Source organism: Anthonomus grandis, chromosome 4, assembly GCF_022605725.1.
Source record: "Anthonomus grandis grandis chromosome 4, icAntGran1.3, whole genome shotgun sequence".
Taxonomy (NCBI): domain Eukaryota; kingdom Metazoa; phylum Arthropoda; class Insecta; order Coleoptera; family Curculionidae; genus Anthonomus; species Anthonomus grandis.
Window position 1 is genome coordinate 19,561,742 of NC_065549.1, and position 26,049 is coordinate 19,587,790.

Genomic DNA, 26,049 nt, shown 5'->3' on the forward strand with positions numbered 1-26,049 from the left:
CGACGACGAACTGGATATTATCGGTCCAGCGATTCGATTTTTGGCTGCAGTCGCGGTTTTGCCGGAATCCGCTGAGTCGAGATATTCTATTTTAGTACGACGGATTAGACAGCTATTGCGACGAGACGTTAATGCAACAAACGAGGAACGGTAATTTATTTAATTTTGTATATAATCATTTATCTAGAAGCCTGAAATAATTTATTTAATTAGATCTAGGCAGAAACGCTATTAATATTTGGACGATATTCACTACCTTCACTTGACAGTCATTTATGTGAAGATATGATCTGGCAATAAACACTTTAAAATTATTGGAATTCAATATCTGCTAAAAAAGTAAACACTAATTAAACAACTCCTGGACAAAATTATCGCACCACTTGATTTTTAGAGATTTTTTTTTAATAAAGATAAAAAAATAAGCAAACTTATAAGCATTGTTAACTATGCATTATTAATTAACAAAAACAATTATATTCTATTTAACAAAACGAGATTTAAGTAACTAAATTCAATACAGGGAAAAGCATCGATTTTCACTAACTTCAATTTTGATACAAAAATAAAACAATAGACCCATAATGAATTCTTAATAACGTGTATTGCCACCTCTAGCTGCAATGACCGCTTGAAGTCTTTGCAGCATTCCTCGTATCAAATTATGAAAACTTTCCTGCGGATGTATTTATTCTCACTCCTCACGAGCAGCATGTTCCATGATAAAGCATAAACCTAGTTTTTGTCCAGTTCTGCTTTTTATACGAGAAAAGATATTATAACTGTTTTAACTGATATTTATTTTTATTTAAATTTTCTTGACAAAATAATTAGTGGAGCGATAATTTTGTCCAGGAGTTTATATAAGAACCTTTATAAACGTTACACTTGCACGTCCTAAAATTCATTTATAAAAGACATACGATCTAACTTAATACCTAAAAAATTATTCTACAGAAAAATAGAAAATGACACAGGCTGCCATAGTGACTATACAGAGTGGCTAAACGAAACGGCGGCCATGTCGGGCTCGTAAAAATTTTAAAAAGAAAACGCTCAGACACGCCAATTTAGATTGCCAGGAGGAAACATTTTCAGAGTATAATACCACCTCCACCTGTCATCCCTTAGTCAGCGTGGAACTTACCTCAAAAATTTTAAATGGAATAGTGGGTCAAGTTATACCTTGTTTGAAAGGGCTTTCGATTCTCTTTATAGCTATACTTAGTATAAAGGATTTTACTTCAGCGGCTCTCAAACTATTGACTAGTATTATTAATAATAATAATAGCCGTAATTTTTACAGCTCATACAAATAAAGGTATTTGTTCTATTGTTATTCCTAAAGTTTTTTATATAAAAAACTGTTGAAATAAAATTTATAGGCCCAAGAATTGAAAAAATCTGACACATATATCTCCATCAAGATTAATTTAATATTTACGTTTACACGTTTAATTTTTGAGTATGTTGAGATTGTGTTCCGATCAATAACGTCAATTATGACGGTTTACTCTACCGTTTATGAAAAATGAACACTGAGAAACAAATGTTAAACACATAATTGGGATTATTGAATGCTCTTTCACTAGTTATTTCACAGGACTCCAAGCGCCGATCCTCATGGTCTTGATTTATTTCATGTACCAGCTTTATTTTATAGGGGTGGAAATTATGAGGTTTTAGAATCCCTTGATTGATCCCAGATACAGAAGATAATTTTCGAGTCACCGCAACCTCTACAGCTTTGTCCCTTACCAGTTTCTCACATTCCTTTTTTTATTGGCCACTGATCCTGTTTCTCTGAATTTTCTAATTAGTTTTATGATATACTTTCTTTGCACTTTCATTGAAAAATGCCGCTGATCGAATTGCGTTTTGATTGTTAGCAAAAAATAACTCCACTATCTCTATTATCTCTTGTAGACTATTAGTTTCATAGGATTAACTTAAAATCAATGATCCAATTTCACTCTGACCAAGTTGAACTGACCTCTAAGTGACATTATTATTTATTGTTTATTTGTATTATGACATTCTTATTCTTTTTTCTCCTTAATGTCGATTTGAACAAAATCTTTATTATTGCATGGGTTAGTGCAATAACATATATAGGTAGTATATTCAGGAGGTTAACGGTGGCTATTTTGTACAGCTATTATTTGTACAGCATTTGTTGGACTACTGTTTATGTATGATTCTTATAAATTAATAGTTTGACAAAGAATTACGATTTAATACAGGTGTTCTAAAAAAAAATTAAATGTTAAAATATTCAATAGTTTAAGAACCGCTGAAGTAAAATCCTTTAAACTAAGTATAGCCCTAAATTGAATCAAAAAAACCATTCAAACAAGGTATAACTCGACCCACTATTCCATTTAAAATTTTTGAGGTTAGTTCCACCCTAAGGAATGATAGATGGGGGGTGGTATTACACTCTGAAAATGTTTCTCCCTGGTAATCTAAATTGACGTGTCTGAACGTTTTCTTTTTAAAATTTTTACGGGCCCGACGTGGCCGCCGTTTCGTTTTCATTTAGCCACCCTGTATACTTACAGAGAAACCATAAAAGAGTTTAAACTAACAGATCTTGAGACATATAAACCAAAATTGACACATATACCTCTATAACTCTGTACATACACTGTAAAGAGGGAAAAGGAAAACCTCAATATCCAACAAAGTAGGGAACGTAAGTAAATAACTTAACAGCTTTGTTGGGAATTCTCCAGTTACTTGTAAAAAACGCACCTGAAAAATAACTTTCTTTTCTGACAACACTAAACACTTTAACTCAAAAATAGTTTTCAAAAAAATCTGTGATGACTTAAATAAATAATTATGTTTGACAGATGACAGAAAGTGTTTATTAAGGTGCGTTCCGAATTTAATCCCTAATTTTATTTAGAGATTTATTAATGCAACCTAATCGTTGATTGAATATTTGAGAATCAATATTCAATAATATTGCCAATACACAATTCCCAACTATTTAATCAACGCTCGAATGCAACCTAATTTGACGTCACGCGAAGCAAGAGAGAAGCCCAAGAGATCGGCGAGTAGATCTGTGGTTGCCATGACAACGGACAGCGTCATGCGTCTGCTCAATAACACCTCTACAAATACCTATGTCTTTGAGTGGGTGTTGGTCTGCTGCGGTCTCAAGTGCAATCTTTCGGAGCTCAGCAGTGCCTAATGGCTTATTTTCATTGCAGATTCGTGTCGTCGTTTCGGTTGGACTTATGTAGCTTGTATGTTTAGAAAAAATTATACAAGAGAGTAAAGATCGAAAAACAATGTCATCGTCAAATGGACTTATACGTAATTTAAATTCAGGTGATAATAATTTCCTTTTAGAAGTCCTTCATAAATTTTAATGTATAATTAGTATAAAAGTAATAGTACTTCACAAGTATGAATAAATTTTGAAAAACAAACAAAACAAGGAAATTTAAAAAAAAGAGATAAAAAATATTATACAAAATAAACATATATATAAAAATAAATACTTATTTGATTTAGTAACTAATATACATCTAACTTTCATAAATTTATATTGACTAACCAGTTAGCAACTCATCAGAGTCCCTCGAAACTCTACTTTCAATTTTCTCGAAAACCATTGGGCGATGTGCAACAAGAGTAAGAAAAAGTATGTGGTATTAAAAAAATAACCCTAAAAAAGAAAACCGACCGATTATTTTATCCTTCAATATACCAGAAAAAACATTTATTTTAAAAGAATTATGCTTTTTATATTTACTACCCGATTTGGATTGTTGTCACTTCCCATCAATATTTAATATATTAATTTCCCATCCACATTTAAACCACACCGTTGGTAATAAATGTGGCGTCATCCGTGTACAAGATTTTTTTTTTGAAAAGGCTCCGTCATCTTTAAGGTACATAACTTGTAACCACAGGCAATAATCTAATCTGAGTCCTCTTCTTCCAGAGTATGTAAATACTTTGGTTTGAAAGGTCTTATACTTAACTTAAAGAAGTTATTTACAAAACAGCCCCTACCCTTGAAAAAACTACCCTTTGCGATATTTCAAATAATTACTTAGTATCACCATTTGATTTAGAATCAAAATTTATGATAGAGGATTTTTTTGGCAATTTTATCTCGTTTTTTAAGCTTACAATTTCAAAAAAACGTATTTTAAAGTCATCCTTTCAGTGCCCATAACTCCCTTAATATGCATTTTTCGCCCTATACTTATAGGGACTATTTTTTCTATTTTTTAGGAGTACTATCAGCCTCCCAATTTTTTTACATTATTTCATTACACTATTCTTCAGTTTCTTTTACTTGTAATAAAAAAGAATTTAAAGTAATGTTTTTATGAAACCTATAAAATTTTAGAAATTATTTGGACTAGGTACTCGAGTGAGCACTTGATTATGAAAGATATTTTTCAGCTCTAAAAAGAATTAAGTGTTTTTAAGAAGTATGATGGCTTAGTATAGACTTAATGCTCTTGCTATCCTTTCGATAGAAAAAACTTGTACAGAATATTTTAGATCTTGACAATAAAGGGATTAGCTGCCTAAAAAAATAAAAGAGTGGATTTTAATTTTGTTTCTACACATTTCTCTTTAAATTCCTTCTTTCTATATTCGGTTTTACCCGGCTTGATAATAGGAGGTTTTAAATAGAGGAATTCTACTCGGTGCGAAGTAAAGAGCAGAGTTTTTAGGAGGACTCGAATGCTCAAATTTTTTTTTAATGACTTTCGGCAAAGAATTTGAGCGCGGTATCTTCAGTTTTTGTAGCCTCCGCTCGATCAACTAGGCCGCCCCTTTTTTATCCCTCATTTCATATTACCATTTACTTGCGCCTACCCAAATAGCGACCGTTAGTAACCATATCAGCGTTCTCTTCAAAAAAAATTAGACTATAATTGACATCAAAAACATTGACAAATAATTAATTTCAATATTTTAATTTCATTATAAAAATGATATTTGTGTTAACGTAAAAACTATAATTTCAATCAGTCTTTAGTAGATATACAAAATGGAGGAAAAAGTTATAATCGGGGATGATATTCTCTTAAACTTAAAATATTAGTTATAGTTTAGGCTTGTACGTGTGGGTCAGTTCTAGTTTTTTTAAAATAATTACATAAAACATAAAACATATACAGTAGACACTCAATACTGTGAACTCAAAAAAACAAAGGCTGTTCACATTATCGATTTATTCACGTGTACTAAACATTTATAATTACCAAAAGTAACAGAAACAAAACGTAATTAACATAACATAAAGTTCATATTCTTACTTAAAAATATTATTTACTGTAAAGAAAAAAAGATATAACAAATTTCAAACTTTAAGAAATTAGTTTTTCTTAAAGAAGTCTGAAATTTTTGTTTGTTTTTTAGGTTGTTTTACTTTTAACATCACAGCTTTCTCTCTTAATTTTTTAAAGACTACAAGGTCATTTATGTCAATTCCATTTTCCTCTGCTGCCCACAGAATCGCTATATTAAAGGCATTAATTGCCCTATCTAATGAAATTTTATTTGAGGGTTCCTGCTCAACCTCATTTAATACTTCTGCTTCATCCGATTGACATTCTTCAATGTCGTCCTCTGCAAAATTATTGTCACACTGATTCCACTCTACAATGACAGAATCTTCAAAAGTTCCCTAAAAAAAATTGTAATCCAAATTAAGACTTAATATTCAAATATAAAATGACAAAATTTACCTGAGGTGTCAATGTATGTAAAAGACCAAGAGACTCAGATATGGGTTTCTGAGCAGTGCTGTCCCATTGGTGTTTTAGGAGAGAAAGAGGTACATTTTCATCATCACTGTCTACATCATGTGTTGAGGGCACCACATTTAAAATGTTTTTCCAACATTTTTTGATAACTTGAGAATCAAGATGATTCCAAGCAGACATTAAATTGATCACTGCATCTTTTATTGTCAGGTTTTCTAGGGCATCAATGACATTCGTATTGTTGGCCACTATGGATGATAGAAGAGTACCTATGTTGTATACCGATCTGAAGTACAATTTTGTTAGCCTAATAACATTTTGATCCATAGGCTGTATGAGTGGGGTGACATTAGGTGGCAGGTACATGGTTATAATTTGTCCATCTTCACTTTTTAATTCTTCTTCGGTTGGATGCGATGGTGCATTATCCAGAAGAAGTAGAGCTTTCAATGGCAGACCTTTATTTCTTAAGAACCTCTTAACCTTCAAAAAAATAACTATAGATAAGGAAAACTTACCTGTGGTACAAACGAATAATGAAACCATTTTTTAAAAATTGCGGCAGTCATCCAAGCTGATTTAGAATGTTCATAGCCAACAGGACACTCTTTCAAATTTTTAAACGATCTTGGTTTTGCCGCTTTACCAATCACCAATGGTTTAATTTTATGGAGCCCAGTAGCATTACTGCAAGCCAAAAATGTTATTCTTTGTTTCTCCAATTTTCTACCAGGAGCTGTTTTTTCTGTTGACAAGACAAATGTTTTTTCCGGTAATAATTTCCAGTAAAGTCCTGTCTCATCAGCATTGTAAACTTGATCCAATGAGATTCCAAGCTCTGCTATTTTATTTTTTAGAGCCATTTTAAATGGGTCTACAAGCTCTGGTTGAGATGAAGTTTTTCCCCAGAAATTTTTAAAAAACGAATTCCAAATCTTTTTTTGAATCTTTGTATCTATATGATTTATCCCTTTCATTGAGCTGTGAATAAATCGATTTTGCTTTTTCTTTAATCATGTCGCCACTTACCATTAAATGTTTATTCCGTTGGTCAAGAAACCACTTGTACAGTCTTTTTTTCATTCTTGGAAACTGGAAACCCTTTAGGGTTTGTCTTTTACCTGGTCCAACATACGTGTTTCTAACAGCACTAGAAATCAGTTCCTTTTTCTTTTTTATTTTGCAAATGGTAGATTTTGCCACACCATACTTTTTCGCTAAATATGTAACACCTTGTCTATTATTTAAGTCTTGAATTACAAGAGATTTTTCATAGAGGGTTAAACACTTTGGTTTTTTAAGCGACATTTTGTTTAATTTATAAGCGATCTAACACCAACACAATTTAACTCACACTAATAAAAATCACTAAACTTTATAACCACTAAACTTCAAAACCACACTAACAGACAACGTAAACAAACGATAACAACCTGCCTTGCTTAACACGCAATAGATTCACGGCGCCCATCCTACGAACGCCCAAATCAGCATATCGGGGAAGTACCGGCTGCTTTCGCCTACGTTACTGGCGAACTATCGGTCCAATTACATTTGTTTCCATTAACGAGGGATCGTTTGTTCACGGTATACGGTGGTCAATGCATAAAATAGTGCTGTTTCCGTTATGTGGGGTTTCCGATATTCACACTATCGACTGTCTACTGTATAGTAATTTTCCACCCATAACCCATATTTACCAAGTTATTGTGTGATTTCAAGATTTTATTGATAATTATTATTATTAATATAGGTACTTGGCATTCCATTTAAATTTTAGATGAAATAAAATAAACACTTCCGCAGAGCACGTATAACGTGTAGCGTTATCACAACTAGTCCCTATCGGCTTAGTACACATCTAGAGCAATAAGCCGGCGACAGAAAGTTATTTTTAATTACCTGACTTACGTCTATCTTATCGCTGTAATCCTTTTAAAGTTAATCAGTTTTTCTTCATGTTATGTTTATTATTAGGAAATATTGGGTGCATAAAATTTGATGGGAAAATTCAATTATGTCGCTATTGCTTACAAATTCAAATACTATTCGAAGATTATCAGACTAATACGTTTTATAGGTACCAATTATGTAATTTGTCTATATAGGATGTCCAGTTTAAAATGATGTACATGGGGGTATTAGAAACCATTAAAGACACAGGGTAGACCAAACGAGAAAAAAGTTGCGTAATCAAGTGTGATAAATAATCTGTCATCTATTTCTTTGAACTCGGAATAGCAACAAATATACAGGGAAAAGCAAAAAAATTGCGGTTTATAAAATCCTTTATATTTTGTTTATTATAAAAGATGCAATGTGACCTTCAAAATCAGATTGAACTGAATTCGATTTTAAAAATATAGTACAAATTAATTAAAAAATTGGTTTGTACAAGAGAACTGACAATATATGCTATACGAGAATATTCACTCGTAGAAAATTTTTTTTCGCCTTCAAATATATGGAAGTGTTCACGTGTGAACTTTGTAGTTTGATCATTAAAAGCATATTCATAAACAATTTAATTAATGGTCAATACGAGGATCGTGGAAGAAATCAATATGGGAGTTTTTGAGCGTCTTTTTATTAACACATTAGTAAGATATAAAATAAAAATATTATCTTTGTTAATCGGACAATTAAAATTATTTTTGGTCGTATATGCAAAATAAAAGAACAGCTTTTGGTCTTTCTTCTAGAATGATCTATAAAAATCAGCAAGAGATTGACCTGGAATTTTCGAATTGTTTTTAACCCGGAACAATTTGGGTTCATAAGTGGTCCACCGATGCTCACTTAACTTTATATTTCAACCATACACATGACTGCTTAGAGGGATAATTCGTTCGAATCGATGTTGATTCGATCTATACAGATTTTTCCAAAACTTTTAGTCGAGTCAACCATGGAGTTGAAAAATTATATTTTTCGAATTCTGCGTTTATTGGGGGAGAAAACGGATTTTTAATGTTACGGCCACACACTCTAATAAATTAATGGTACAAGGGTATCCCAGAATTTATTGACCACTCTTACTTTGCTTTTTATCGATTTGGTAGAAAATCTCAAAAACAGTGTGCTAATGTTTTCTGGCGAATATGTACTAAACAGCTTCACTGTTTAGTACATATTGGGTGCTTGACTGAAATGTTACTCCTAGAGGAGAACCTTAATTCAATTTTTAATTGGTGTTACTTGTAGAAAATGTAACCAATATATGGTATTGATGTTATCGTTGTTTATATTTAAACATAATATTTTATTAAGATTAGAAGGATTCAGAATTAATTTTAGAGTGTTGTTGCCTTCAGGAATTATTACAAATATATATGTATATCCAATTGAATGACGAAAACTACATTAACGGAGTAAATATAACGCCAGGCTCTACACTCCAATATCCATCAACTGCATTTATCAAATTAGATTACAATTCACTCCCAAACAAGATCCACTTATTTATCCGATCTTTGGCCAGTCAAACACGTATGTAATATGATCAGTAGTAGAATAACAATGTTTCCAAACCCTTTAATGAACTGTAAAAACTGTGTGTTACCCGGGAATGGGCACATAATGCTCCAGGATTGCCTAGATCACCTCATCAGGAACATATTATTGAATTTGGTCAATTATTTACTTTAGAGATCTAAAGATTTTTTAAATATGCTTTTTTTGTTACAGAATGTAAATTTTTATAAATTGATGTCTCAGATCCAACACTTGCTCTAATATAAAACATAAAAAAAATTGTTTGACTACTTCAAGTTAACGTAATACTAATAGAGTTATTATTTATGGGATATACCTTAATTTTTAATCAATTAAAAATCTCATTTACTCATTATTTAATGTAATTTACCTATAACTGATATTTTTATATTTAATATGAATTAATTAAAATATAAAAACCGCTAAACCCGAGTGGAACTAATTTCTAAATTATTAATTTATTCTGCTTTACTTCCTATTAAGTTAGATTAAATCGGGAGGACATTTTTTTAACATCCTGCGAGAGATTTTTTTATGTACAAATACGTATAATACGGTCCTGGATTTGTATTTATTTTGTATCATTCTACATTACGATAATTACAATGTTATCGTCAATGATAATTAGTAGTGTTTAAATTGTAGAAAATTTGATCTAACAGGTTTTCAAGAAGATAATGTATACCATATGTATTTTACTGTGTCCCTAGTCAATATGGAGTAACGGGTTACGTACATACAGTATATAAGTTGTGTTGGTAATTAATTGTTTGAGGTAAGTTTTTTACGTCTCGGGTACCTACTTGGAAAGTTTTTGTATTGGTTATAAGATAATCCCAGAATGTTTCAAAGTTAAACCCCACGTTTGATACAATAATTTTTCACACACAATGTCTGCCACATGATGGGAAATGGGGTTAATTTTAGCTTTTGATTGCAAGTTGGTACTAATATTCGCAAATTTGTGTCAGTGCTACGGTAAAATTTAGTGACGTACCCAGATTGTGAAAGCGTAGCAGGTGTATATTAGAAGGACACTAAAGAATATATTTTTCATTAATAGGGCCAGCTTTGTTAACAATTATATTTTTCTTAATTAAACATTAGTAAGTCAATTCGTTAACACATTTCACTCATATTAAAGCAGATATTCTGTATAACTTTATTTAGAAACAATCAAAAGCTAATAGGGAAACTGTTGTTTCAGTGCTTGATTATTTATATATTATAAATTATATGACTAGGACTTAAAAGGCACCAGGAAGTGCGTACAAGTGACCAGGACGTAAAATTTTTGAACGGAGATGTTATAAGGTGTTAAAAGTGAACCTGTATTTTGCTAAACATGTAATTGGTAGGTAGGCAGATATTTTTAATAGTGAGTGAATTTAATAGTATTTTGCGGTTTTCTTATTATTAGAGGTTTATTGAGGATATAAATACAGTGCGAACGTAAAGGTTGGAATAAATTCATTTAAAATTCAGGGGTATGTTCAAAAAAAATACGCTCGGACATGTCGATTTTTATTTTTAACTGCGGGTTTTCTTACTATAATTTTATGTATACAGGGTGGCCCAAAAATAAGTTACGGTCATCAACGTAATTTTTTTAAATGTAAACACCTATTTTTTATTTTAGATTTAGGTTCTACATCAAATTCTAAGTACATTTCATGTACCATGTCCTATACCTAAACTCGACCGTTGACGATTGAACACAATAAAAGCCTATTTTTGGAAGAGTTATTTATATCAAGCAAGAATACATAAAAATATTTTAATTAATTTATTAAGTGTTGAAAATGGCTGCCACGAACCTCTTGGCAATATCCCAGTCGATGCTGAAATTCTTGTAAAACGCTATCGATAACAGAAGGTTCTATCAATCTTATTTCTTCCGTTATTCTAATTTTTAAGTCTTCAATGTTGTTTGGCCGATTAACATAAACTTTGGACTTAAGATACCCCCACAAAAAAAAATCTAAAGGAGTCAGATCCGGCGATCTGGCCGGCCATTCAATTGCACCCCTCCGACCAATCCAACGTCCAGGGAAAACGGTATCCAGGTACTGGCGCACGGGACGAGTGTAATGGGCTGGAGCTCCATCTTGCTGATACCATAAGGAATTATCTAATATATCCGGGTCTTTTGGATCGGGGTATAAAGTGGCAAGGCATGGAACCAAGTCATTTTCTAAAAACTCTAAATACCTCTCACCATTCAAGTATCCTTCAAAGAAAAAGGGCCCTATAACCCTGTTTTCAATCACCCCCGCCCAAACATTTACTTTTTGAGGGACTTGGCTGTGGCACTCCATCATCCAGTGCGGATTTTCAGTAGCCCAATATCGGCAGTTTTGCCGGTTTACACTACCATGAAGACAAAACGTTGCCTCGTCAGAAAATACAATTTTTTTTGAAAATTGTGGATTAGCATGGCACAAGTCCATAAGTCTCTCACAAAATTCTAAACGCCTATCTGGGTCATCTTCATTTAGTTCATGAACCAATTGAACTTTGTAAGGGTGCCATTTATTTATACCTAAATACTTAACGACGGATGTCTGGGATATCTGATTTTCTAACGCAATATTGCGAATCGTTTTATGGCAATCTTCTTCAACTGCCAGCAAAACATTTAGTTACTTCTCTTCTGATATACTTGACCGACCTTTCGTATAATTATCCCTGACATGACCCAAATCCCGATATTTCTGTTCTATTTTACTGACAGTACTTTGAGATATACGTGGCCTATCAGGATACTTGGCATGATAAATTTCACAGACTTCCATCTGAGTGCGCATCCTGTTTCCATAACCAATCATCAAAATCTCTATTCGCTCTCGCTCACTAAGACGTACCATTTTTTGAAATTTTAATTTTATCTTTTGATAAACTTAACACAAGCAAAACTTTGCTTAGGCATCTAAATCAAACTAAATTCACTCAAAATTATTTGATGTCAACAAATTGTGACAAGTTAACAATCAAAAACACCAACCACAAATGTAAATAACCAAACAATAACTGATAGGTTGCTTGATATAAATAACTCTTCCAAAAATAGCCTTTTATTGTGTTCAATCGTCAACGGTCGAGTTTAGGTATAGGACATGGTACATGAAATGTACTTAGAATTTGATGTAGAATCTAAATCTAAAATAAAAAATAGGTGTTAACATTTAAAAAAATTACGTCCGACCGTATGACCGTAACTTATTTTTGGGCCACCCTGTATACATAAAATTATAGTAAGAAAACCCGCAGTTAAAAATAAAAATCGACATGTCCGAGCGTTTTTTTTTTGAACATACCCCTGAATTTTAAATGAATTTATTCCAACCTTTACGTTCGCACTGTATATATTATATTATACAGTGCATGCAGGAAGAAAAGAACAAATTCATTTAAAATTCAGGTATTTTTTGTTCTTATATTTTTTGGACACATTGATTAGCATTGCCACTTGCGCGTTTTTTTGAAATAAAAAATTTCTATAAAGGGTGCCTCAAGTATAAACTATGGCGTCATCGTTCATTTTCTTAAATAGAACACCCTTTATATTTGGACGTTTTACAATTCTATGATGTATTCTGAATATTTTCACTGCATACTAATATTCTGAATTTTTGTATAGCAAACCATATGCTTAAAGTCAATGGTTTGACAAATATGACGTTTTCTGAGCAGATTCTTGAGGCTAAGAATAACAATGGAAGGAAATGTAATTTGAAATATTATTTTCTTTTGATAAGGCCACCTTTACGTTAAATGGACAGGTACTCAAGAGTACCACACACCCTCAAAAAGTTAATGTGTGGGCAGGTATTGGGAAAAATCGTATCCTTGGATCCCTTTTTTTTCAAGAAACATTAAACGGAAAGCGCTACTTGGACTTTCTACAGTTTAAACTTATCCCTGCTTTAGTTGTTTTATTCTCTGATCCGCAAGAGGCTGACATACCTAGTAACGAGATATGGTTTCAACATTGAATGGCCACCAAGATAACCCCATTGGATTTTTTCTTATGGTGCTATTTTAAATCCAAAAGTTTATGTGACTACAAGTTTATGAGACCAAATATTGTTGATAATTTAAAGCAAAGAATTCGACAAGAAATTAGACTAATCGTGCGGATCGATTAGTGATTGGTGAAATGTGCAATTGTAAGTTTTTTACCGACTTCAAAACTGCATTAAAGTAAATCAACGACAAATTCTATATCAGTTGCAATAAATATTGTATAAATGTCTATTTTTTAATGTCATATGTTTCATTAGTCTATTACGTAAAATTGGATCAACCGCTGACTTTAGGCATATGTATGCTATACAAAAAGTATTCAGAATATACCGTAGAATTGTAAAATGTCATGATATAGAGAGTGTTCCATTAAAAAAATGAATGTGGAACGATGACGCCATAGTTTGTACTTGAGACACCCTGTATAGAAAATTTTTATTACAAAAAACGAGTTGGTCACATAGCCAATCGACGTGTCTGAAAAATAAAAGAAGAAAAAACACCTGAATTTTAATTGAATTTGTTCCTTTCATTGTAAATGCACTGTATATTCATATAATTACAGCATATTATTAGCCTACTATATCTGATACATAACATTATAGTTTTTTTGAATGCTGTTTCAGTGTATAATAGACTTACGAATTCACATGTCCATTGCTGCATTAAGATAAATTTAAAACCGCATTTTCTTTAAAAAATCTCATTATAAATCCTCACTAACATACATTATATTTTTTTATTGTTTTAGTTTGTCGTTGCTTATTTTCCCACTCAGAACAAATTTCTCACCATTTTCATATTATTTATTTGTTTTCATAATTGCTAACTATATAACCTGGTATATTTTTTATTCTTGTAATTGTAGGTAAAGTTGATTAGCCCTGAGTTAAACTTCGCGTACGTACACAGTAAACAGTCAACGCGAGTTAGATGAACGTTTTGTAATCTGAGAATTAAAAGAGTGAATATACTTCTATGCCCTGACATAAAAGTATATTACTAGCATAAGTGTGTTCCACGCAGGAGTTTGTTTCGGAGTTCCGTTACATTTGATGTCGGAAATAAAGTATGTCTGAAAGCTAAATTTAGTGGGTGCCTTTAACTACTGCCTTTAAGAAGTCAGGCCTAAATAAACACACAGAAACAATAATCTCTTTAAGTTGCTGTTAAATAACTTTTAAAAACAAGAAAATAAACAGGAAGAACGGGAAACACAGATAAGAGCAAGAGGAACGAAACCGACAAGAAAACGAACGAGATTCACAACTTCGAGAAGATTTTGAGAAAAACAAAAAGAGTCAATGACCCCACCTCGAAGCCACAGTTAAAAAAGGATTGGAAAAAGTACACAAAAAAAAACGAGAACTAGAAATGAAAGTATAGCGTGCACCTATTCATTCCGATTTGGGAATGCAAACAATTATGAAAGTCACAAAAAAGCCACCAATGTTTGATCGAAAAGAAGCATGAAGTACCTACGTTAATCAATTTGAGGCGGGGAAAACTACTGGGATAATGAAGAAAAGGCAATCAATCTTAAAAGGTATCTGAGAGAAGCTACAGATGTACTAGGAATGGTTTCATCTCAGGATCAGCTTAATTACGATATATTATAGCCCAATTAAATTCTAGAAGACAACCAGCCTTGATGAAGGCCTTAAACAGTTTAAAGCCGATGTCGCTTGAATACTAGATCTGGCTTACACTTCCTTCCCAACGGAGTTTCGAAGACAAATCGCTATAAATTGTTTTATTGATAGAATGCGGGATCAGGAAGTAACCAGGCCCTGACCATGGCTCACCATAAAAATATTTTAAAAGTGTGGCAACTTTTTAAGCAAGCAAAAGACAGTCATGGATAAGTTAAAGTAGTATAGCAGAGAGTGACCTACAAACTTAAAAAAACCATTTGGCAGACCCGAGAAACCAGGCAAGCTTCCACTAGTCAGGCTGAGGCTTATCCCACGCATAAGATTAATGCGGCTGCTCTGTCTTGGAGAGAGCTTAGAGTGCCAGTAAAAGTATGCAACCGAGATGGTATGTCCTGGATATAGGATCACGTCATCAATCTCACGATCGTAAAACCGAGCATCATAGCACACAGCATCAAATTTAATCCTGGAGTCTGAATGGACAAGAAATTTAATCCGAATCATTGAACGACATGCAGCTAAAGTCAACATTAGCTGAACAAAATTCCAGCAGCCAATACTAGGGGCAGAAAATTTGTGTCCCCATAGAAATATATTTAATCCAAGGAAGAAACTTTGAGTCATAAGTATTGCAACAAATATGCCAGTTACTGTGAATCAAATGGTTGAAAGATTTATTCGCATTTTGGAACCTACTTGACAATTGTTGTAAACTTTAAGCAAACTTACTGAGATATCTATATACAATCATTTTTATTAGCATATCGTTCTTCTATCCGCTAGTTTAGTAGAAAAAATCCGGCAAAATTCATTATCTTTGGACCATGGGCGAAGTTAGAGCCTCAAAAAAGGGGGGGCTAAAGCCCCTATCCAGGGGCAGAGTTACACGAAGAGGTGAGGGGGTGGCCATCAAAGAAAAGTCCGCCGCAGGCGCCGCCGGAGGTAACAAATTTTTTGGTGGGCACCTTCATTTTTACTTATAAGCCGTTAAAATTATTAAAAAAAAGAATAGTCTTAAACGGCTTCTATTCTAATTTGCTGTCCTATATACCTACATAATATCATAAATTTGTTTTACTTTTATTTTCATATTAGGTTTCATCCAAGAAAAACGTTTCTGAATTTTATTACAATACCCATAATGTATGAACCATTCTGTATATGTATTGGAGTATATTGCATACACACCAAAAGTCAAAAGTCGCTAGTTTTTAAAAAAAATTTAAACTTTCAAGAAAAATTTCAAAGTTCAAAATAATATCATTTTATTATCTAATTGTCGGACTTAATTAATTTATACAAAGTTAAACACGACGTTTCGGTTGGTAAGTATCTCCAACCATTATTATATTAAAATGTTATATTAAGTGTAAACTAGCAGTTTACACTTGGTAACGCTTGGAGATACTTACCAACCAAAACGTCGTGTTTAACTTTGTTTAAATTCATTAAGACAATGCAAATCCGACAATTAGATATTACTTCTCCATTGTCTGCCACCTTCAAAACCAATATCATTTTAATAAAACGCAATAATTCTTCAAAAATAGTAAAAGCAAAATTTATTTAAAATGTCCTTAAATAAAATGAAATCCAATAAAATTATCTTACAACTACTCTAATAAAAGTTTGCGATTTCCTTTTTTTAAAAACTCTTTTAAAATTTCATCTGGCGACAATGACTTTGTTAAACCACTTTCAATACTAAGAGTGGTTAGTGCTAAAGAACTAAATTGATCCTGACCCATCGTTGACCTAAACCAATTTTTAATTCTTCTCATTGTTGAGAAAGAGTGTTCGCAGGACGCTAAAGAAATTGGCAAAACTAATGCTATTTGCATAAGGGTATATGCATTTGGAAAAGTCTCTTTTCTTAATACATCTTTAATATCAGAAATGGTAATGTTGTGGCTCTGGCTTTTATTTATGCATTTCCCAATAACGGTCATTTCAGCTTTTAATAGCTCCTTATCGATTAAAAAGGTATCTCCATACAACTTAATGAATTCCAAACTACCATCAAAATCCATCTGCAAAAAATTGAAGACAGATTTAGCTAATTTCTGACTTTCGGAAGAAAATCTTATTTTTAGATGATTTATTATATTGTCGAGAGACCTATAATAAATTGAAATTAGCCAAAACTTTTCTGCCTCATTTTTTATCAAAGGTGAATTTAAGAACGTTTCTTCGTGTACTGCGGAAGTGGAAGCTTCAACCACATATTCTTTAAGTCTTATACTTTCTGTTTTTTTTACATTTTGAACAATTTTTGGGGGGGGGGGCTAATTTCATTTTAAAGGGGGCTAAGCCCCCCCTAACTCCGCCCATGCTTTGGACATTATTATCGGGAGAACCGACAAGGTCCATATGAACAGGCGATAATTTTAGGTTTTACAAATGGGATCTGGTTTTGTCGTTCATCTTGGAAACATTTCAAAGGCAAGGCAGTCAACGCATATCAGCTAAGTTTTGTAATCCGACGTTAGAAATTAAAAGAGTGTGTTCCTGTCATAAGTGTCTTTCTGAGTATTTTATATAAATATATGAATCATTCAATAATCATATGAATATGAATAAGTATTCAATAATAATCCGGGAGTATGCAAAACTCAACCATGGACTGCCCATGGTTGAGGAAAAATTTTTAAAAACGTAAGTAGAGACAAAGAGATAAAGAACAAAAAAGATAAAAATAAAATAACACAAAATTGGAATCACAACAAGAATAGAGGCAATTTTGTCTCGCTTTCTAAGCCATGAAAATTCTGGTTACTTTTGCTGAATACTGGCGAATATAACTATGGACAAGCTTAAATGATTAAACTGTGCAATAATTATTATTAATTATTCTATAAGCAATTTTAAGAAATGAAATGTGCTTTTACAATTACAGTATCTTAAAAAGAATTTACATACATAAAATACAGAAATAAAAAAAATTGTCTCTTAAATTGTATCGTTTTATTTTTCTTACCCATAATTGCAAATAAAGGTTTTAAACATTTTACCGCTCTAAGAAATTGTTTTACACGGAGGTTAAATAACACTCTTGACCTATATTTTCAATTATACTTTATAATTAATATTTTCACTGGAATAAATCCGAATGAATTAAAGTGGTCAGTTATTGTGCCGATATATTAACAAAATGTTATGTGTATTCTCCAGGCCCAGAATTTCTTATTAATTTAACAACAATATTTATAGCCTCTGAGAGTTTTGAAAACGCTTCGAAAAAAAAACTTCGTCCTCTCATATCTTCCAATAACATAATAATTTATGTTTGTTTTTTGCTTTCAAGCTGGAATTAAAAACCATATCTCTAAAACATTTTATTTATCATTCAGAATATTGTAAGCATGCCTGATGGACCAGGATACATCGCATCATTGGACATTGGTACCACCACTATTCGCTGCCAGATCTTTGATTCACGTGCCAAAATTAGAGGAAACTCTTTTGACCAAGTAAGAAAATATGTCTTGACCAAAATCAAATTTAAACTTGTAATATTCATAGGTTAAAATACATTTTGGTGCCTCATCCGGTGTAGAAATAGATCCGGACGAGTTATGGGATAGTATAATTCAAGTAGTAAAAACGGCTGTCCAAGGTATTGTGTGCTCTATATTTTGAACGTTATGTTTGAAATGAATATTTTAGATGCTGAAATAAGCATAAGTGAAGTCAAGTCTTTAGCCATAGCAACCCAAAGAGCAACTTTTATCACATGGCGAAGGGATACTGGACAACATCTTCATAGATTTATTACCTGGAAAGACCTTAGCGCAGTGGAATTGACTAAAAAAGTTAATAGTTCATGGAGGATTAAGGTAGAACTATTAAATTACCCCCTATACAAATGTAGTTTTAAAAATTCTATGTAGATAATGAAACAAGCAGCTTGGTTCGGCCATTTCATTACTCGCATAACCTCATTGGGAGTCCTGAGCCATATTAACTTTGCAAGCACACATGTAAGTATATGAAGATTATATAATTATTAAATTTTATTAACTTCTTTCTCTAGGTATCCATGCGTTTTTTACACATTCTCCAAACCAATCAAGAAGTTCAAGAAGCCTTACAGCAAAACAACCTGTTATTCGGCACCGTTGACACGTGGATAATTTACAAATTGACAGGTGGTCAGCTATATGTCACCGATATTTCAAATGCGAGTGCTACGGGGTTGTATGATCCCTTCAATTTATGTTGGAGCTTTATTCCTAGATATATTGGTATTGGTAAAATCAGTTTTTTACCCACCGTTGTAGAGAATGATTTCCAATATGGAGAGACTTTGCAGAAAATTTTTGGGGTGCCTATCAAGATTGGAGCTGTGGTATGTAATGTCAATAAATAATAAATCTAGATCATCTTGAATGCTGAAAATAATAATTTCTAATATATTTTTGGTAATTCTACAGTTTAGCGGCTTTTGTCCAAAATAACGAATAATGGTCAGGTTTTTGGCAAAATGGGTAGATTTCGATATATATTTTTCACTAAGAGTGGCGGAAAGCAAACTTTATCACGAAGAGGGTGTTATCACGCACTAAATCACTCACTATGGGACATGAATATACCAAATCGCCACTTTAGAGAAGGCACTCATGAGTCAGCCACACTTGGGACAAGGCTGAAGCTGCAGAGTGACAAAACGCAGTAGACGACAGAACTCTCAACACCACATCTAACCTCACCTTAGTTGTAACCTATTTGTTGTCAAAACTAATCGAATACAGGGTTATTCTAATGACGTTATTCTATTCATGTCCCATAGTGAGTGATTTAGTGCGTGATAACACCCTCTTCGTGATAAAATTTGCTTTCCGCCACTCTTAGTGAAAAATATATATCGAAATCTACCCATTTTGCCAAAAACCTGACCATTTTTCGTTATTTTTGACAAAAGCCACTAAGCTGCAGAATATTGTATAAATACAATATAAATATAATTCTGTAGTTTAGCGGCTTTTGTCAAAACTAACGAAAAATGGTCAGGTTTTTTGCAAAGTGGGTAGATTTCGATAAATATTTTTCACTAAGAGTGGCGAAAAGCCAAATTTTATCACGAAGAGGGTGTTATCACGCACTAAATCACTCACTATGGGACATGAATAGAATAACCTCATTAGAATAACCCTGTATTCGATTAGTTTTGACAACAAATAGGTTACAACTATGGTGAGGTTAGGTGTGGCTGTTGAATGAAAAATATTTATCGAAATCTACTCACTTTGCAAAAAACCCGACCATTTTTCGTTAGTTTTGACAAAAGCCGCTAAACTGCAGAATTACCATATTTTTTATAATGAAATAATACATACATAATCCATAGTTCAAAACCTTTAAACATTACTAGCAACTATTTGTTTTAAATTATTTTAATATTTATAAACTTTGTTAACCAAGTAAAATCTCACAGTTTGAAAAAGATCTGCATAAGCCAATAAGTTTTTCCAAGGTATTCACTGGTATTAAGACTAACTCAGATAACTAATTTTAAGATTAAACTAATAAATTATTAAGATTAGTTGAAAGTAGTATTTTCACGCAACTTTCGTTTTGGTAACACCAGCAAAATTATCTTTTTTATAGTTGCTTTAAGTAGCAAAATCTGAAGCAGCGCGCAAATAAATTAAGTTTAGAGATTTGCAGCGGGTTCTTTATATAGCAAACATTATTTGTTATCCAAAATTCTGATTTTTGGATAACACATATCAGAACCGTCTTCTAAAATTTCGGATCTAATGAAATCCCAATATCTCAAGTCAATCCAAGTATATACTCTATTCACTGCAGTTACAGTGTCAAGAACGATTACATTGCAGAAAATGAAGCAATTATATTTTCTCTCCAATGAAGATAGTAGAGTCTATTGGAATCGTCAAAAGCCTTACTTTTAAACGTAATGTTATTACTTATAACTTGTCGTCAAACAAACTCTAGAGTTACAAATTTCACGTGTTAAAAGAAAAAGCATGAAATTTATTGAAGTGCTTTACAGTTAAAAGGAGATACCAGATAATCATACTCCTTGCTCTACAGTCGACAGATCAGCTTTCTCTCGGGCTTAAGTATATTTTTTAGTTTTAATTAAAATTTTATCATTAATCTTATTTTTACCGAACGTAGACCTTGAAGATTTCGAACAGCACGTGGATATACGAACCAGCCATGTGCTTCGAATCTCCACCCGCCTGTTTAAGTTCCCTTATAACAGATTCCATGAGGAAATTTAGCCATACAGATTCAGACGATGGCTGTACTCATACGAAGCTGAGCATTAGAACCTTGACTAGTGACTTCAGCAAGTACTCTACATAAGAGATATTGTTTTATCAAGGAACCTCGATAGCACCTTAATTAAGATCCCAAGTATCATCCCTAATGCATATTATGCAGGATGTGCAGTGTTTTCAGTAAATTTCCCACGACTGGTTTCATGAAACAGTGGTAGTAGAAGTAATAGTAGGGGAACCGTGTACGGCGGATAGGCCTAAAAGTCCCTTTCCGCCAACCCCTGAAACTCCGTCATCGCCGCTGATGGCTGACTACCGGTCTCCCTAAGTAGGCGACTCATCCTCCTAATAAAGGAGAGAGAGCACTGCTGTGACATCCTTGAAGCCGATCTGGCTCAGCGGTGTAACTTGCAGCTGCTTGGACGCCATTATACAGGTCCTAAGTGTTCCTGGGTTGGTTTAGGCACCGGTGCAGATGTTTAGGCCGGATGTCACTAGCCCTCTGATTTGTTCCCTAGAGCAGTAAGGTTCCTGGGTCAGTTACAAGTTTTCTTTTCTTTCCAACTACGACACTAACGAGTTCAGCGGTAGCGGCGTCACACGGATCACACGATGCCCCAGCCTCCCTACCAATCCCGCGAATATATGAACTCCCTCTGATGCATGCATGTTACCTTCTCCGTATTCTCGGGCTTGGGACCCTATATTACACTGGAAGTGGCCGATCATCAAATGACAATATGCATATTCTACGTTTATTTAAGGGGCCACCTTTACCTGCAGTGTCGCAATCGGAGTTTTCATGGAACAGTAGTCAGGAAAGGAATATCTTGTGTCCTAATAGAACATCTAAAGTTTGGGAAGAGCCCACAATTTGTAACTGCGCCCCGTGCCTATCGACACATTCTTATGATTCTGGCTTGTGTGACTTGAACTTGAACTTTTCCTTTTTCTCGTGTGAATTGCTCATCAAAATCCAACTCACGCGTGGGAATTATCACCTTTGCCTCTGTCGTTGTACGATACAGACTGTGGATTACGATATCTTTTTTATTTTCCTTTCAGATGTCAGATCAATCGGCATCGATGTACGGATCAGGCTGTTGCAAAGAAAATGACGTAAAATTAACCTTAGGAACTGGTGCCTTTTTAAATTTGAATACAGGACAGCACATAAGGCGTACTGCACATGGATTATATCCGTTAGTTGGCTGGAAAATCTCCAAAAAAATGGTTTACTTAACCGAGGTTGCTTGTTCAGATGCTGGTTCATTGATACAATGGTTAATGGAAAATGGTAAAATTTATTTAAGTTTATTCTTACATTTAAATATATGGTTATTTGTAGAATCGCTTCAGCATCCTGAGGATCTCACCAAAATTGCTACTAGTGTTAAAGATAATGGTGGAGTATATTTTATACCAGCATTTAGTGGGTTAGGTGTAAGTTTCATCTAATTTTAAATATGGAAGCCAATAAATAATAATATTTTAGCCTCCTTTTAATAATGAAACTGCTACAAGTGGTTTCATTGGAATCAAACCAGATACCAAAAGGGCACACATGGTTAGAGCTGTATTGGAAAGTATAGTATACAGGACCACACTTGCCTATAATCTGTTAGAAGAAACTTGTGGTTCGGGAAAAAGAACTTATATACGGTATTTGAAGATGTCTTTTATAAATCAAAATTTTAGGAAAGTAGTATTTTTGTTTTAGACTGGATGGCGGAGTATCAAAGAGTGATTTTATTTGTCAGCTGCTGTCAAATCTAACAAACTTGCTTGTCAAACGGGTGAATTTGGAAATGGCTACTCTGGGAGCAGCTTTGCTTGCTGGCCAATTATGCGGTTTGTACTAATTCGTAAAAATTAAGCCACGTTCTTGCTTAGTAAACTTTGTCGACTGACTGTGTATCGACGCCATCGACAACCAAATTAAAAAAACTCAACATGTCCACACCTAGTAATGTTTTGGACAGTTGACACCAGATTGTTTAAATCATCGCATAAAAGAATATTTTGGATTCGATCAATTCTTAAAAGTAGAAACCGGTACAGCGGTAGTACTGTGATAATGCTAGAGATCTTAACAGGTATAATATCTGAATCCCAGATACATATATAATGGGAGTTTCAGGTTTCGTTCTTTATAATATTCCTTTTTACTATTCCATAGATTTGTTTTTAATGTACACAGCTGAGGGTTGCTGATTGGTTTTATGCTAATCAATTAACCATGCATCCTTTGCAGGATTTTGGAAATGAACCAGTTACTTTTCTGAGAATTAAAATTGATTCGAAACTTATCTGAGATGCACATATTGATTACAAATGTCCGAAGGTGGCTTCTGGTATCTTTGCTCTTCGAAACTTAGTCCACAATGTATCTGATAAGACTGCTTTGTATCTGCATTCTTCTTACAGGGCAGATTGTAGAGCACATTTCGCTAAGCTTAATATATTGACTGTTTCTAGCCTATATATATTTTATTGTCTCTTGCATGTTAAAACAAACATTAATAACTATGAAACTTTTGAAGACATACATAACTGTTTCATGAGAAATAACACATCACATTTCATAAAATACATCATATTAAAACTGGTCCTTCTTTTTATGGGCCACTGTTCTACAATAAATTGCCACATCACATTAAAATGTTGTCTCTTAACGAGTTTAGAAGAAAATTAAAGCAGTAGCTTAAATCTAAAAGTTTTTTTAAGTATTAATGAGCATCTAAAATACATCTATCTTATGCGGTTCCTTCAAAGACCTGATCGAGTATGAGAAATATCTTAATCTGCAATTCAGTTGGGTAGGTGTAAAGGCCCGAAAGGTACTGTTAAGGTTACTAAACTTAAATGGTTGGTTTGATGTTTGTTCACAGATATTTTTATTGATCCCATTACCAAAATCTTCAGCTTATTAATCTTCAGTTGGTGGAGCTAAGTGGATGAAAAAATAGGTGCAAATTAGTCTCAGATTTGGTGCTAATGAATATCGATACTTACTCCCAAAGGGTTTATCACAGCTACAGCTGGGCTAAATAGCACTGATAATGTACTGAAAGTTTCAGATAAAGAAGATACTTCCGCATTGATTTTATAATTTCTTAATAAGACTTTCGATGCCTCGTATCCAGTTTTACTTTTAGCTAACTTACATCATTAAGTTTATCAAAAACGAGCTTTAAATTTGCAAGGAATTTTTTTTTGGAGAAAGATCGCAATACATATATTCACATATAATAATGTCTAAAAGCTATCACATAGAAAGCTAAAAGAGGTGCTATATTATGTTGGGAACTGTAAACTGAAGCTAATATGTAGATGACAATACAGAAATTTGGGATCATGTTTCGACAAAAGTTGAAAATTTAGGGGATGTTTTTCAAAAAATGCTACAGATATAAGGGTTTCTCGGCAAAATTAGTGTAAGAGAATCATTTTCTTCACTTTAAACTAAAAACAATTAGTTCCTAGCGGCTTTTATTACAATGCGACTGTTAGAATGTTGTCTACATATGATAAGTAGCAAAAATTGCAAAACTAAAATCGCTAAGATTTCTCTTTAGAAATCACGTTAAGTTGATTACAATTCTTAAGAAATACTATAGATTTAAAGGCCCTTTTGCAACTGAGATAAGGCAAAAAACTATTTTTTATTAATTGACTGTTATAGAACGCCTAGTTACTAAAAACCAAAGGAAAGCGTGAAGAAAAAACAGATTACGAATAGGATCGAATAACCAATTTGTATAAACAGCTTTAGAAACTTCGGTTTTTGGAATACATCAGTCACGCTAAGAAAGCTACATGTGTTATACTACCTACCTAGCCCGAATATATCCAATAATCGATGCACAATATTCAGTGGAATAAAGCTAACACGGGAGTTGAAAAACCGAAACCGGAGGTGCTAAAGCTGACCACACAAACTGACTGTTCACTCCTGTTTGTGATGCCTTATGATTTTTCTTTACTCTTCCATTTGGTTTTTTGGTTGCTCTGACCTGAAAAATTCAAAAAGCAGAAACACACGTCGTCATGTATGTACCATCTTTACTTCTTTTGCTTCTCGTCTTACGGTTTATCCCGATAAATCTATCCTTTTACTTTTTAACTCCCCGTGCTAGTTTTCTTTCTTTGAAATTATTATTATTATGTAAAGATCTTTTGATCTATTTATTTATTCTTAAACTAGTAATAATTTTTATTGTAGATTTCTGGAAAGATCCGAGTGACGTGGTGGACCTAAGTAAGGTAGAGGATATTTTTAAACCTACGAATAACGAAACCATTGTCAAAGAGATTAAGACAGATTTTAGAAATTGGCAAATAGCGGCTCAAAGATTCATGAATTGGTATGGCTGACTAATTACTGATATATAACCGTAAAAAATACGCTTATCTTTAAAATAAGTATAATTGAGTAGAAATAAGGTTTATAATAGTGAATATTTTTTATTGTTTTTTATTCACTCTCTTATAAAATAAAACAATGTTATAGATAAAAAGTACCTTTTTATAAACCCCATTATACAAAAAGTACTTGGCAAAGTAATGGGAAGGAAGTGTCATAAAGATTAGCAGTTCGGACCAGCACTGGAGAAAGCAAAAATTCGAGCTCAACTGGATAGAGTCCAACATCTTGCAAGCCTTAGCATATAACGGCCTGAACTAGAGAGCTTGAGACTCTGTTGAGCCTTCGTCCTTTGGACCTTGTGGTGCAATTCGAGGCAATAAGGATTGCACATAGGCTATATATCCTTCGTGATCTATGGCCTGATAAGACTGGTCATGAAAAAATCTAATCACAGGCCGTAGAGGAATGTCCTCTCCTTCTGATGTGACAGTGGATTGCAAGTA

The 26,049-nt window shown here is 33.2% G+C and overlaps 1 protein-coding gene across 3 annotated transcripts; it reads left to right on the forward strand.

The window, feature by feature from the left end:
* The first annotated feature begins 1 nt into the window (after position 1).
* LOC126735108 (putative glycerol kinase 5) lies at positions 2-25,697 on the forward strand. Of its 3 annotated transcripts, XM_050439035.1 has the most exons (11): positions 2-150; positions 18,277-18,396; positions 18,449-18,542; positions 18,593-18,762; positions 18,817-18,906; positions 18,960-19,274; positions 22,243-22,474; positions 22,526-22,620; positions 22,673-22,839; positions 22,898-23,028; positions 25,403-25,697. In XM_050439035.1, exons 2-11 carry the CDS (start codon positions 18,289-18,291, stop codon positions 25,552-25,554), a joined length of 1,554 nt encoding a protein of 517 aa, XP_050294992.1. In that variant the 5' UTR covers positions 2-150; positions 18,277-18,288; the 3' UTR covers positions 25,555-25,697. The 3 variants fall into 3 exon arrangements, with proteins under 3 accessions (XP_050294992.1, XP_050294990.1, XP_050294991.1); XM_050439033.1 differs by having other exon boundaries at positions 22,243-22,620; XM_050439034.1 differs by lacking the exon at positions 2-150 and adding an exon at positions 9,880-10,020 and having other exon boundaries at positions 22,243-22,620.
* Positions 25,698-26,049: the final 352 nt, after the last annotated feature.

Excerpts from the sequence above, each read along its gene's own strand:
- LOC126735108 (XM_050439033.1), top strand. The coding sequence starts at position 18,289 with ATGCCTGATGGACCAGGATACATCGCATCATTGGACATTGGTACCACC. Across the intron at positions 18,397-18,448 it reads GAGGAAACTCTTTTGACCAA|GTTAAAATACATTTTGGTGC; the intron begins GTAAGAAAATAT and ends TAATATTCATAG. Across the intron at positions 22,840-22,897 it reads GGAAAAAGAACTTATATACG|ACTGGATGGCGGAGTATCAA; the intron begins GTATTTGAAGAT and ends TTTTTGTTTTAG.